This window comes from Stegostoma tigrinum, chromosome 18 (assembly GCF_030684315.1).
Source record: "Stegostoma tigrinum isolate sSteTig4 chromosome 18, sSteTig4.hap1, whole genome shotgun sequence".
NCBI classification, from domain to species: domain Eukaryota; kingdom Metazoa; phylum Chordata; class Chondrichthyes; order Orectolobiformes; family Stegostomatidae; genus Stegostoma; species Stegostoma tigrinum.
In genome coordinates this window covers 48,220,329-48,232,493 of record NC_081371.1, presented here as the reverse complement: position 1 = coordinate 48,232,493, position 12,165 = coordinate 48,220,329, and the positions used below count along the sequence as shown (strand labels likewise).

At 39.5% G+C, this 12,165-nt stretch overlaps 1 protein-coding gene across 3 annotated transcripts in view; it reads left to right on the top strand.

The window, feature by feature from the left end:
• ric8b (RIC8 guanine nucleotide exchange factor B) overlaps window positions 1–12,165 on the top strand; it is a 49,039-nt gene that overhangs the window by 28,040 nt on the left and 8,834 nt on the right. For all 3 annotated transcript variants that reach the window (XM_048548448.2, XM_048548450.2, XM_048548451.2), the window contains 5 exons: window positions 632–782; window positions 4,742–4,837; window positions 6,174–6,318; window positions 7,921–8,065; window positions 8,305–8,424. In XM_048548448.2, the coding sequence (XP_048404405.1) occupies window positions 632–782; window positions 4,742–4,837; window positions 6,174–6,318; window positions 7,921–8,065; window positions 8,305–8,424 (657 nt within the window). The remainder of the gene's footprint in view (window positions 1–631; window positions 783–4,741; window positions 4,838–6,173; window positions 6,319–7,920; window positions 8,066–8,304; window positions 8,425–12,165) is intronic.

Here is a 12,165-nt window from a genome sequence, read left to right as displayed (position 1 = left end):
TGTTGATGTGGGCTTGTAGGTTTGTGTTTGTCCTCTTGATCACACAAATTCCATTATCAATTTTCTTCACCTGTCCTCAATATTTTGGGGATTTTCCCTGTGGCAAATTCCAATGCTAAACTGATGACATATATGCAGTTATCACAATTGTAAATAGTTCTTGCTAACACTGATGGGAGAAACTAAAATCCAGCTGGTGGTGTAAAGAAGCAGATTGCTTTGCTTTGTATCTGCAAACAATCAGCGTTTCAAAAAGCTGTACTGATTTTGAGTGACTTTTATCTCCCTTTTCTTTATAATAACAAGGTTATGGCTGAAGTTTGTTAATTCTGCACTTGCCAGTCTCTTCCCCTTCTGTCCAAGAGCAATATTTTCTTTGCATGGCGGAAGAAAGAATTGTGTTTAGATCCAGTGAATGTATGAGAGTGACACGACTGTGGATCAGAATTTAAGGAGGGGGTTTTCCATCATGAGCTAGTGCATTGCAAATAGGAAATACGTTCAAAGAAATAAATTGTGGGTGAGTCTTTTTGTTATTTTCTCACTAGTAAAAGTGCAAGGACCGAAAATGTGAACTTTTTCAAATTACAAAGTAAAACTTATGGGCACTCAAAATTTTAATCTTCCTCAGCCACACAGTCAACCTTTTGAACAACATTCCAGCATCAAGCCTTGATCTCCTCTTCAGCCCCAGCATCAAGTGTGGAACAGTCGAATACAATGGGAAGAAGATGGATGCAGTTGAGGTTTTGCTGGGTTTCATGGAAAACCGAATAGACAAAGTAAGGCATTTTACGTTTTAAAACAGCAAGTATGATGGTGCAGGGATGATGTCGAGAATAGAGTTATACTGGTGCTGAGGGACAGATTCCGCCAAAGCTAAGACCTATTGCACATTAAAGTCTTAAAATCACCCTGAGGTCAGTGATTTTGTTGTTTGCATGTTTATATTTTGATAAAGTGACTACAACAATTAATGATACCAGTTATTTAGGGCGGTAGGGATATAATGAACCAGTTGTGTCTATCTGTCATTTTGACTTTTTTAAAAATATAAAACTGGCACATAATATAAAATTCTGCATCTGTGAGAATTTCTCACCAAGGTTTTCAATTATGAATGCCTGCAATCCTCCATTTATAATCAGAACTGTGCATATAAACATGATAAATTATAACCACAATCTCCACGCAAATGCAGTGCTATCACTGGTGGGAGAGTTTAATTATGCTGTAACAAATTCACGTTGGAGGTTTTCACTAAAAGTTACGACACAACTTGAGAAACAGGAGCAGGAGTAACCATCTGATCCCTTGAAACTGCACAACTATTCAGTACAGTGATGGCTGATCCTCTGTGCAAAGATGTTTGTCCTTAGTCTTAGATGATCAGCCTGTAGTTATACCTCTTCTTTCTTGATTTTCCCCAGCCAGTGGAAACAATCTCTGTCTACAACATGGGCATTTATTTATGCAAAAGATTGTGACGATGACAAATACGTTTTCTTGGTTTGATAATTCCTTAATTGTCAACGACACTTCATGTGAAGACTCCCTTGATACTGGGCATGAGAAAATGAAATTTATCTCATGCAGCGAAGCACAACAGTAAATAGGAATCGGCAATATGTTTTACATTTCCTTCAGCTTTGTTTTCTATTGATGCTAATTGTTAGTTGGGAAGAATTATGTGTCTCAGACTTCACAATGTATTCTGAGAGTAATGGAACAAGAACTGTGTAATTTTGCTGTTGATTTGCTGTGTTGTGCTGCACCTGAGATCAATTTCTTCCCCGGAATGATGATGACTGGGATTTCATTTTAAATATTACAGATTGCTCTGCAATCTTGCCCTGCAGATGGTAGAATGTTGATTAATATTGCAAACATGCAGTTTTGGTTGCATAAGCTTTCTTAAAATAAAGCTGCTTCCAGTAATTAAAATCCAAGCACCTTTTATTGTGTTTTGGTTCTCTCACAGTTGAGCAGACTTCTCCATATAGATAGATGTGCAAATTTCTCACCACAGTCAAGGTGAACCTTTCCGTAGGACTGCAATTTTGTAGCGACCTTAACCACCTCCAATTTCCCACCATTTTGTTGCCCTTCACAATGTACTGAACTGTTTCAGCTGTTGGTCTAAAATGTTGGAAACGTTCAGCAGTTTGGGCAAAATCTGTAGAAAGAAAAGTGGAATTAACATTTAAGTCTAATGAAGGGTCTAGGCCCGAAACATCAGCTTTTGTGCTCCTGAGATGCTGCCTGGCCTGCTGTGTTTATCCAGCTTCACACTTGGTTATCTTAGATTCTCCAGCATCTGCAGTTCCCATTATCAGTTAACATTTAAGTTGATGCATTTAGTCAAAATTACTCATTAGTCTCCTCTTTTCATCTAGGATGACAATCCCATCCACTCGGTTCTCACTTCAGAGATAGTAGAAACTGCAGATGCTGCAGAATCTGAGATAACAAGGTGTGGACCTGGATGAACTCAGCAGGCCAAGCAGCATCAAAGGAGCAGGAAGGCTGATGTTTCGAGCCTAGACCCTCCTTCAGAAATGGGGAAGGGGATTCTGAAATAAAAAGATGATGGATAAAGGAGAGGATAGGTGGAAAGGAGAGAGACAGTTCAAAGAGACAGGGCTGGAGAGAGTAAAAGTGAGTGTAGGTGGGGAGTTAGGGAGTGGATAGAAGGACAGACAGGTTAAATGGACGGGATGAGGCTAGTAGGTAGCAGAATGGGGATGGGGTTTGAGATGGGAGGAGGGGATAAGTGGGAGGAAGGACAAGTCAGGGAGGCGGGGACAAGCTGGGCTGGTTTTGGGATGCGGTCAGGGGTGGGGAGATTTTGAAGCTTGTGAAGTCCACATTGATACCATTAGGCTGCAGTGTTCCCAAGTGGAATGAGGTGCTGTTCCTGCAACCTTCAGTTGGCATCATTGTTGCACTGCAGGACATCCATGATGGACATGTCGTCTAAGGAGTGGGAGGGGGGAGTTGAAATGGTTCGTGACTGGGAGGTGCACCTACGTCCCAACACCAGCCAAGCTTGTCCCCTTCTCCCTAACCTGTCCTTCCTCCCACCTATCCCCTCCTCCCACCTCAAGCCACAATCCCATTTCCTACCTACTAGTCTCATCCAGCCCCCTTGACCTGTCCGTACTCTGGACTGACCTATTTCCCCCCTCTCATTCCCCACCAACACTCACCTTTACTGGCTCCACCCCACCTCTTTGACCTGTCTGTCTCCTCTCCACCTATCCTCTCCTTTATCCATCTTCTATCCGCGTCCCCCCACCCCGCTACTTATATATTTTAGGACCCCCTTCCCCTCTCCCATTTCTGAAGAAGGGTCCAGGCCCGAAACATCAGCTTTCCTGCTCCTCTAATGCTGCTTGCCCTGCTGTGTTCATCCAGCTCTACACCTTGGTATCTCAGTTCTCACTCCACTCCTCTTACACCTGATTTCCTGGGGCAATTCCAAGGGAAGGAATAAATAATCTAGTATTGATTCTCTCCAGCTGCATATAAAATCAATTGGGGGATGGGTTTGCCTTCCCAATCATACATTTATCTGCAAAAACAGGCTGCACAGAGGTACAGCTTCCTGACTGGGGATAGGATAGTAAATATGCTCCAACTTGGAGGAAGAACTGAAATTAATGAGAATCAAAATAGTCCTTTACCAAAGCCCCAACCAGTGAACAGTGCAGAAGGATCTCAAAGTGGAAAGGTTGGCTCCTGCCATCAGAATGTACATGAGCTTATAAATAGTGTTGTGTTTGCCTGCCAAAAGGAGACTTCAGGCAGGAGCTGGTTGTGATGCCAGTCCTTGTCCCTAAGGAACAGTTAATTCTCTTTTCCCACAACCCCTGTGGCATTGATAGCTTAGCACTGATGGCATTAAATTACAAAAGAAATGGATTAAGGTAACATTTTTAATGCACCCAGTTATCGGCTAGAATATGCTGCCTGAGAGGATGTGGGAGCTTCATTAGTAGTAACTCTCGAGCATTTTGGATAAATGCTTGGAATGGAAAATATGCAGGGCTACAGAAAGAGAGCAGGGTTTGGGATTTATTGAGTAAAATAAGTCTTTAGTCAGGCAAAACAGTCTTTTCCTGTACAGCACAATTCTGGAGCAAATTATTTGTTCCCTTCATGCTATTTGCAGACTACTTCCAACATACAAATGTCTGGACACAGTAAAATTTACTTTTATCGAACATGTGCTAAATACAAATTAAAATATATTTGTTATTTTGAAGAAGGGTCTAGGCCCAAAATGTCAGTCTTCCTGCTCCTCTGATGCTGCTCGGCCTGCTGTGTCCATCCAGCTCTACACCTTGTTATCTCAAATTTGTTGTGCTGGTCATTTTTTGAGAGTTCATCAACCTGAAGCATTAACTCTGTTTCTGTCTCTATGTAGATGTAGCCAGACCCACTGAGTATTTCTAATATTTGAAATGAAAAGATGAAAATAATTTATTGATTATCTTGATACATTATCTAGGTATCACTGGCTAAGGTTTAGGTAATGACACTGACACGCTAAAAATATTGATGTTTTTATTTTGTTCCTTCTCTTAAGATTGTTTGTTTATAATCCAGTGAAATATTAAAATAAACAATCTAAGTCATTCTTGAATATTGCTAAAAACATCAGGAGGAGCAAAATGTGCAGCATATCCAGCAATTTTTTTTTGTGACTTTTTGATTTGATTATTTTCATATTTGACAGGGGTCCAATTTAAAGGAAGGGTTGACTCCAGTTTTAAGTGTTCTGACAGAATGTTGCAGGACGCACAGAGATATGAGAAAATATATCCGCTCACGGGTAAGGATTTGAAAAGCTCATACAGGAAAGAAAATAATTGATTCTTTATCTTTGTGGTTAAAAGTGCCAGAAATAAGTATCAAAAGCTATCTTGTTGACAACTGGCTAATTTTATCCACATTCTATTTATTATTGGAAAGCTGGGAGATGAAAATACATTTTAAAATCATCAAAAATCCCAAAAGTGCATTTTTTCCTAATTTTTTATTTGTCCATTGGATGAGTTTGTCGATGTGGACTATCCTTACATGCCCAAAGGGTGGTTTACAGTGATATTACTGGGGTCTGTAAAACAAATATTTAACTTTTTTACCAGAATGTCAGACTGTGCAGGAACAACTGTTTCACTGCTTTGCTCTTTCTCCATAACCTTAAGAATTAACTCTCACCAGGTGCATATCCAACTCTATTTTGAAAGTCCTAATTGTATTTGTCTTCAGACAACATTGATAAGTAGTCCAATCCAGATTCTCACCATTTGCTGCTTAAAAGGAGTTCTTCTCTGTTTAGGTCTTTTGCCAACCATCTTATGCCTGACACCTGTGGTTCTTGTCTTTCTTCCAATCGGAATTTTTCTCTTTCTATCTAGAACCCTCCGCCACCCCATAAAATTCCTCTTCAACCTTCTCCAAGTGGATCAACCCCAACTTTGCTAGTTTATCCACCAAGGATATGACAATAAATGCAATCAAACTGCATGTCATACTTGGAAAATCTCCAGTTTTGAAATATTGCCCTTACGAAAATGAAAACAGTTTATAGTTTGGCTATTAAATGGTTAACTGAATCTGCAAACTATGCAATGAAAATACTCAGTCAAGTGAAGACAGACTAGGCACAGAACATGGATCCTTTATATACCAGCTGTCATGCATCTCCAAATGCCAGTTACACAGTAACAGATGAGAATAAAGACGCAGAGATGCAAAGATATTGAAAACCAGAGAAAAGTTTTTAATGTTTGTATTTTCTGCTGTCTTAAGCATTACTGGAAGCCTAAGCAGGAACTCCACTACATGTATGGGAATTGAAGTGCAATGAGCTGTTAGTATAAATACAGATCCTTTTCAGAATTAATTTCTCTGTTGTATTCACTATCTGATTTTAATTTAAACTGTTTGAAGTGCATTTAAACTGGTATTACCGAGTGATTGAGCTATCATTGAGTTAATGTCCTCGTGAGTTAGTTTATACTTTCACAGGATGTCTTTGTCGCTGGCAAGGCCAGCATTTGTTGTCCATCCTAATGAGAATTCTGCCCATGCGTGTTGAAAGTTGTTCATGTATTTTGATGTACTCAGTGTTTTCTAATCTGAAGCCATTTGTACATTGGCAGGTCCTGCCTCCTTTAAAAGACGTAAAGCATCGTCCAGAAATTGGTACCACTCTTAGAAATAAGCTGGTTCGCCTCATGACACACATCGATACTGGAGTGAAACACACTTCAGCAGAGTTCCTGTTTGTACTCTGCAAAGAGAGTGGTCAGTAACAGTAGAATATCAAGTCTCCTATTCCAGTCTTTTGTTGTGGGGAGGGACTCATACATTTAGTTTCTGACCAACATGATATTGATTGGTGACATACAGGTTGATAATTGCATTAAACTCTGATGGGAAAGCAACATCTCGTCAGTATCTATTTCTTAATATATTGAAATTCAGTGTGTACTTTCAGCCAGTTGCTTTCACTGAAAATATCTGATGCAAACTTACCGCACTAATCACTCCCAGGATCTCAGTTCTTTAATGTACAGGAGACCGTTTAACCCATCATGTCTGTGCTGGCTCTTCCAATGAAAAATTCACTCTGCCTTCTATGCATTACCCTGCATGTTCATCCTTTTCAGATATCAACCAATTTAACCTGCCTTCACCACAATTTCAATCAGTGAATTCCAGATCCTAGCAACTCACTGAAAAATTTTATCTTCATACCACCTTTGCTTCAGTTACTGACTTCTTTAAATCCATGTACTCTTATTCTCAATCCTTTATGAATGGAAACAGTTTCTCCCTATCCAATCTGTGCAGATGCCTCTCAGTTCTGAATATTTCCATACCACCAATTGTATATAGGACTGTAGTGCCTTGGTATTACATAGGATAACACAGCACAGATGGACCACTTGAGCCATTATGCCAGTTGCTATTATATGCCATTATGCTAAAGAGCTAGCCATTTAAATCCATTCACTTGCTCTTCTCCTCAGCTCCTGAAACTTCTAGCTTCTCAACATGCACTTTACAGAAGATCTGTGAGAGTGCTCAAGAAGGGTCACTGGACTCGAAACGTTAACTCTGCTCTCTCTCTCCACAGATGCTACCAGACCTGAATTTTCCAGCAATTTCTGTTTTTGTTTCTGATGATCAGCTGCTGGTGTTTTATAGCTGCTTAGCTTCGCTTCAGTTTTTTTGTGCCATGGAATCTTTTTTACATCGACTGGAGAATGATAAATGGAGCCTGAGTTTAATGATTCTTTGGAAAGATTACATCACTGACTCTTGCAGATCCCCCTCAGCCTAGACTGAGAGCTCGAGTCCAACATGGAGCTTGATCACAGTTTTCCAGTTTAGTTGAAAGTGCTCCCAACTGAACCAAATTGACAATTTTTAGTGATGCTGTTAAATGGCAAAACAAAAATGTGTTTTGAGGAGAGGTATTTAATGCATTGGTAATAATCTAGGACAAACTTTCTGAGAGGTTGTAAGAGGATTCAGTAGTAACTTTTGGACAAATACTTTTGAAGGGAAACAAAGTGCTGAGCAATGGGGAAAGAACAGTAGAGTGGGACTAATTGGGTGATTCTTTCAAGAGACAGCACAGTCTTGTTGAGTAAAATGGTCTTCTGTGTATCATTTTATGAACAAATAAGTACTTAGTTACTAATGATACAGAAACCATATGAACACTACCTTTCATATGGTTTGCCAGTGAAAGACTGTGGCAATGCAAAAACAAAATTTCATTTACCTTTTTTCATTCTAAACGATTATACCTTGTGCTGACTATTTTTTCACTTAGTATTTGGAAAATGCATCTGCTGGATGATGTATAACCTACTGATGAATGTTGCATTCTTCCAGTTGATTGCTTGTTAAAGTACACTGGCTATGGTAATGCTGCGGGGCTACTTGCTGCCCATGGGCTTCTGGCTGGAGGGAGAGGTGATGGGCAATATTCTGAAGATGAGGACACCGATACCGAAGAATACAAAAGTGTCAAATCTTTGTAAGTATCTTCTCTAACTGGCAAGATGATGTAGGTTCTTGAACCCTTTACGTTTGCAATCTAAAGAGGAATGGTGGCTGGCACACCCAGAATAAAGTGGGTGAAAATATTGACAAGGGTGGGAGCAGTGTTTTATACCTGCTGCCGTTTTAAGAAAATTAACTCTTGTGTTATTTGGAACCAAGTGCACGTAATGTCAGATTGCTAAGACATGATTGTGTGCATCATTTGATTTCTAGCATTAACCCTATCACTGGTCATGTGGAAGATCCAATGCCCAATCCAATGGATGGAATGACAGAGGAACAGAAAGAGTATGAAGCAATGAAACTCGTCAATATGTTTGACAAGCTGTCCAGGTAACACGATCATTCATTCCTTTCAGTACTGCTTATAACACAAGACTATATCAGATTTTGTTAATGGGTAAAAACTGAGCATCAGGGGACACAGAGTTTAAAAATTAAGGGATATTCTATTTAAGATGGAAACAAGAAACTTTTTTGAGGTTTGAGTTTTATTCTGGGAGCTCTCTTCCCCAAGAGAGCAGTGAAGTGGGATCATTAAGTATTTTTAAGGCCGAGGTAGCCTGATTTCTTTGTTAATCAAGAATCTGTCACTGTCAAGGTAAGCAAAAATATGGACTTGAAGGCAGAATCACTTTCGTCATGGTCTTATTAAATAGTAGAGATGACTTAATGGGCTGAGTGGCCTACCACTGCTAATTCATATGTTTGCATAACGAGTTTAGAGTCATGGAGATATTCAGCACGGAGACAGACTGTTCAGTCCACGTCATCCATGCTGACCAGATATCCCAAATTAATCTAGTCCTAAATGTCAGCATTTGGCCCATGTCCCTCTAAACCCATCCTATTTATATACCCATCCAAATGCCTTTTAAATGTCGTAATTGTACCAGTCTCCACCACTGCCTCTGGCAGCACGTTCCAGACACACACCACCAACTGCATGAAAAAATTGCCCCTGAGATCCATTCTAAGTCTTTCCCCTCTCACCTTAAGCCTGTGCCCTCTAGTTTTGGTACCCCCAACCCCAGGGAAAAGACCTTGTCTGTTTACTGTAACCGTGCCCCTCATAATTTTATAAACTTCTATAAATTTACCCCTCAGTCTGTGACGTTCCAGGGAGAATAACCCCAGTCTATTCAGCCTCTCCCTATACTCAAACTATCCAAACCTGGAAACATCCTCGTAAATCTTTTTTGAACTCTTTTCAAATTTCATGACATCCTTCCTATAGCAGGGAGACCAGAATTGTATACAGTGTTCCAAAAGTGGCCAAACCAATGCCCTGTACAAGTGCAACACCACCATCCAACTCCTGTACTCAATGCACTGACCAATAAAGGCAAGCATACCAAAACCCTTTTTCACTGTCCTATCTACCTGTAACTCCACTTTCAAGGAATTATGAACATGCACTCTAAGGTCTCTTTGTTCAGCAATGTTCTCTAGGGCCATACCATGAAGTGTGTAAGTCCCGCCCTGATTTGCCTTTCCAAAATGCAGCACCTCACATTTATCTAAATTAAACTCCATTGGCCGATCTGATCAATAACCCGCTGTACTCTGAGATAACCTTTGCTGTCCAATGCAGATGGAGTTTAACTTAGATGAATGTGAGGTGACAATGTTCCAGTATTGAAGGGAGATTTTGAGATAGTAAGAACTGCAGATGCTGGAGTCAGAGATGACTGTGTTTCTCCAGCTTCACACTGTATTATCTTCATCAGATTTTATTTCTTTTTCCCACGATGTTTTTGACCAGTTTTTTATGTACTCCTTTTATCTGTTTACATTCATTCTCCGTATTTACTGGTCTGCATTTAGCTGTTTTCCTTTGAATGTTATGTTGGTCTAATGCAGTGCTTTGTTTTTCTAGCATGACCTTGTTTCTGTGTTTCAAACTTTGTGTTGCCATGAGATAATGAACCTTCAACAGCTGAGCAGAGTTGGTTGGGGAGTGTTCAGTAGTAGCAGCAAAAGTGAAAGAAATTCAGTACGCTGCTAATCTCGCCTGCATGCAAAACATCCTTCCTGCCCCGGCCAGAGATGTACAAGTTAGGTGGATTAGCCAAGGGAAATAAATGGATAGGTTAGTGGATTGGGTCTGGGTTGGGATGCTCTTCAGAGGGTCAGTGTGGTCTGAATGGGTTGAATGGCCTGTTTCCACACTGTAGGGATTCTGTTTTGTTCTATCAAATGTGCTGTAGAAGGACAAAGTTGGGTGAAGTGCGTAACATTGGCTGTTTTTTCTTTTAATAACACCATTGAAGAGGAGCTGGGCTACCGTAAGATTGAATAATTCAAGTGAATCTTGCACCAATACCTGGAAGGCAATAAATTAATTGACCTACAGATAAGATGAATGGTCCAAATTGCATCATCCATAATCAGTTTTAGGGATCTTGCAAAGGGATCTGTGCCAAGAACTCCCAGGGATATACCTGCTAAATTCATGCCTGGATACTGTAGCCTGGAGTACAGGAAGCCAGAGTGGGTGTAACCTCTACCAGACAATCCTACTAGTGCAGCAGTTTTAATGAGATTTTAAATGCATCAAGTGCAATAGGTTTTGTATTTTTTGAATTATAGTCAGATCTGTTTTGCTTTGCTTCATTTTCTGTTAAATTGTTATCAGAGCTCAATTTAAATGCATGCATTAATAAATTATGTTAAGTCACTAGTTTAACAGGATAACAAATTAATTTGTGACACTACCAGTGTCTTTGTAGAAATCCAATCTTTTGAATAAATGTTTGAATTAAGAATATGTAGGACTATGAAGAGTGCGCAGTGCAGTGGATTTAATTTTGAATTACACCAGCAAAGAGCCAGCACAAACACAATGGGCCAAATGGCTTCCTCCTGATCTGCAAATGTTCAAGCTTCATTAGCACAATCTGTTATTCATTAATGAAATTCTTGTCACCTTCTATCACTGCAGTTTTCAAACTTGCAAAAACATTGTGTGTAAAACTGAATGCTGTTTGACTTAATTTGATTTTGAAATACTTTTGTGATCTGGCTATTTTCATTCTTCCTCTTTGTTTAAGAACCATTTCACACTAATGACTGTCTGATTTCAGATGGTAGTGCTGAATATTCAGCTTATTTTAGATGGCACTAATGTATAGAAATTAGGGGACAGCCTGCCTCGAATGTGAAAATAAGTTTTAGTTAAGTGGAATAAATACCAAATCAAACACAACTGAAACCCTATTTGCACGTTTAAAAAATAAAATTCTTTTCTGTTTTGCTATTTGTAATGACCGTCATCTGAACGATTTGAAAGATTTGCATACTAGTCACAGGATGACAGCTTAAAAACAAACATTAGCAGCAAATGTACAAAACATCAGTTAGCATCTATAAACTGGCAGGTTACTGTTTTGGGTGGGTTCCTTTTGTCAAAAGTCAAGCATTTTTATTTTCTATTGATCAAATATGACCTTTGAACATATTGATGCAATAAAAAGAAGGAAGGGGGCTACTTTTTCCTTGAGCCTGTTCTATGATTTTAAATTAAATCATGGCTAATATATGCACTAACTTTGTTTACTTGCCTTTACCCCATATCCCTTTAGTACAGTTGACTAACAAAATTCTGTGATAATTTTAAAATAAATAATACACCAGAATGATTCCTTGCCAACCTATTTCAGAAGGCTGGAATGTCTATAAATTAGTGCGGACCAATTAACTTGATCCAGACATAGGATAGAAAGCCGCACAAAGGTTAGAGTTGAGAGGATATACTAGAACCTGTGCTACTGTCGACCGCTCTCATTATGAGCACTGGTTTAATTAACAGATCATTGAGGCCGACAGTACAGCTTTGAGTTTTTCTTTCTTCAGAATCCATCTCACAGTTGATGCCTCATGAAAAGGTCGCACCTATTGTGTGGCACTCAATTAGAGAAAGATGAACCAGTCCCTCCAACACTAACCAAAGTGTTTTACCCAGAGAGAGTGGGGTTCTGCTTTGTTAAATTGGCAAAGGTACGAATGGCATAATTAATTCCAGGTATTGGTACTGACAGACGCACAACAGACCAGAAAAATTAGAGTACAAAA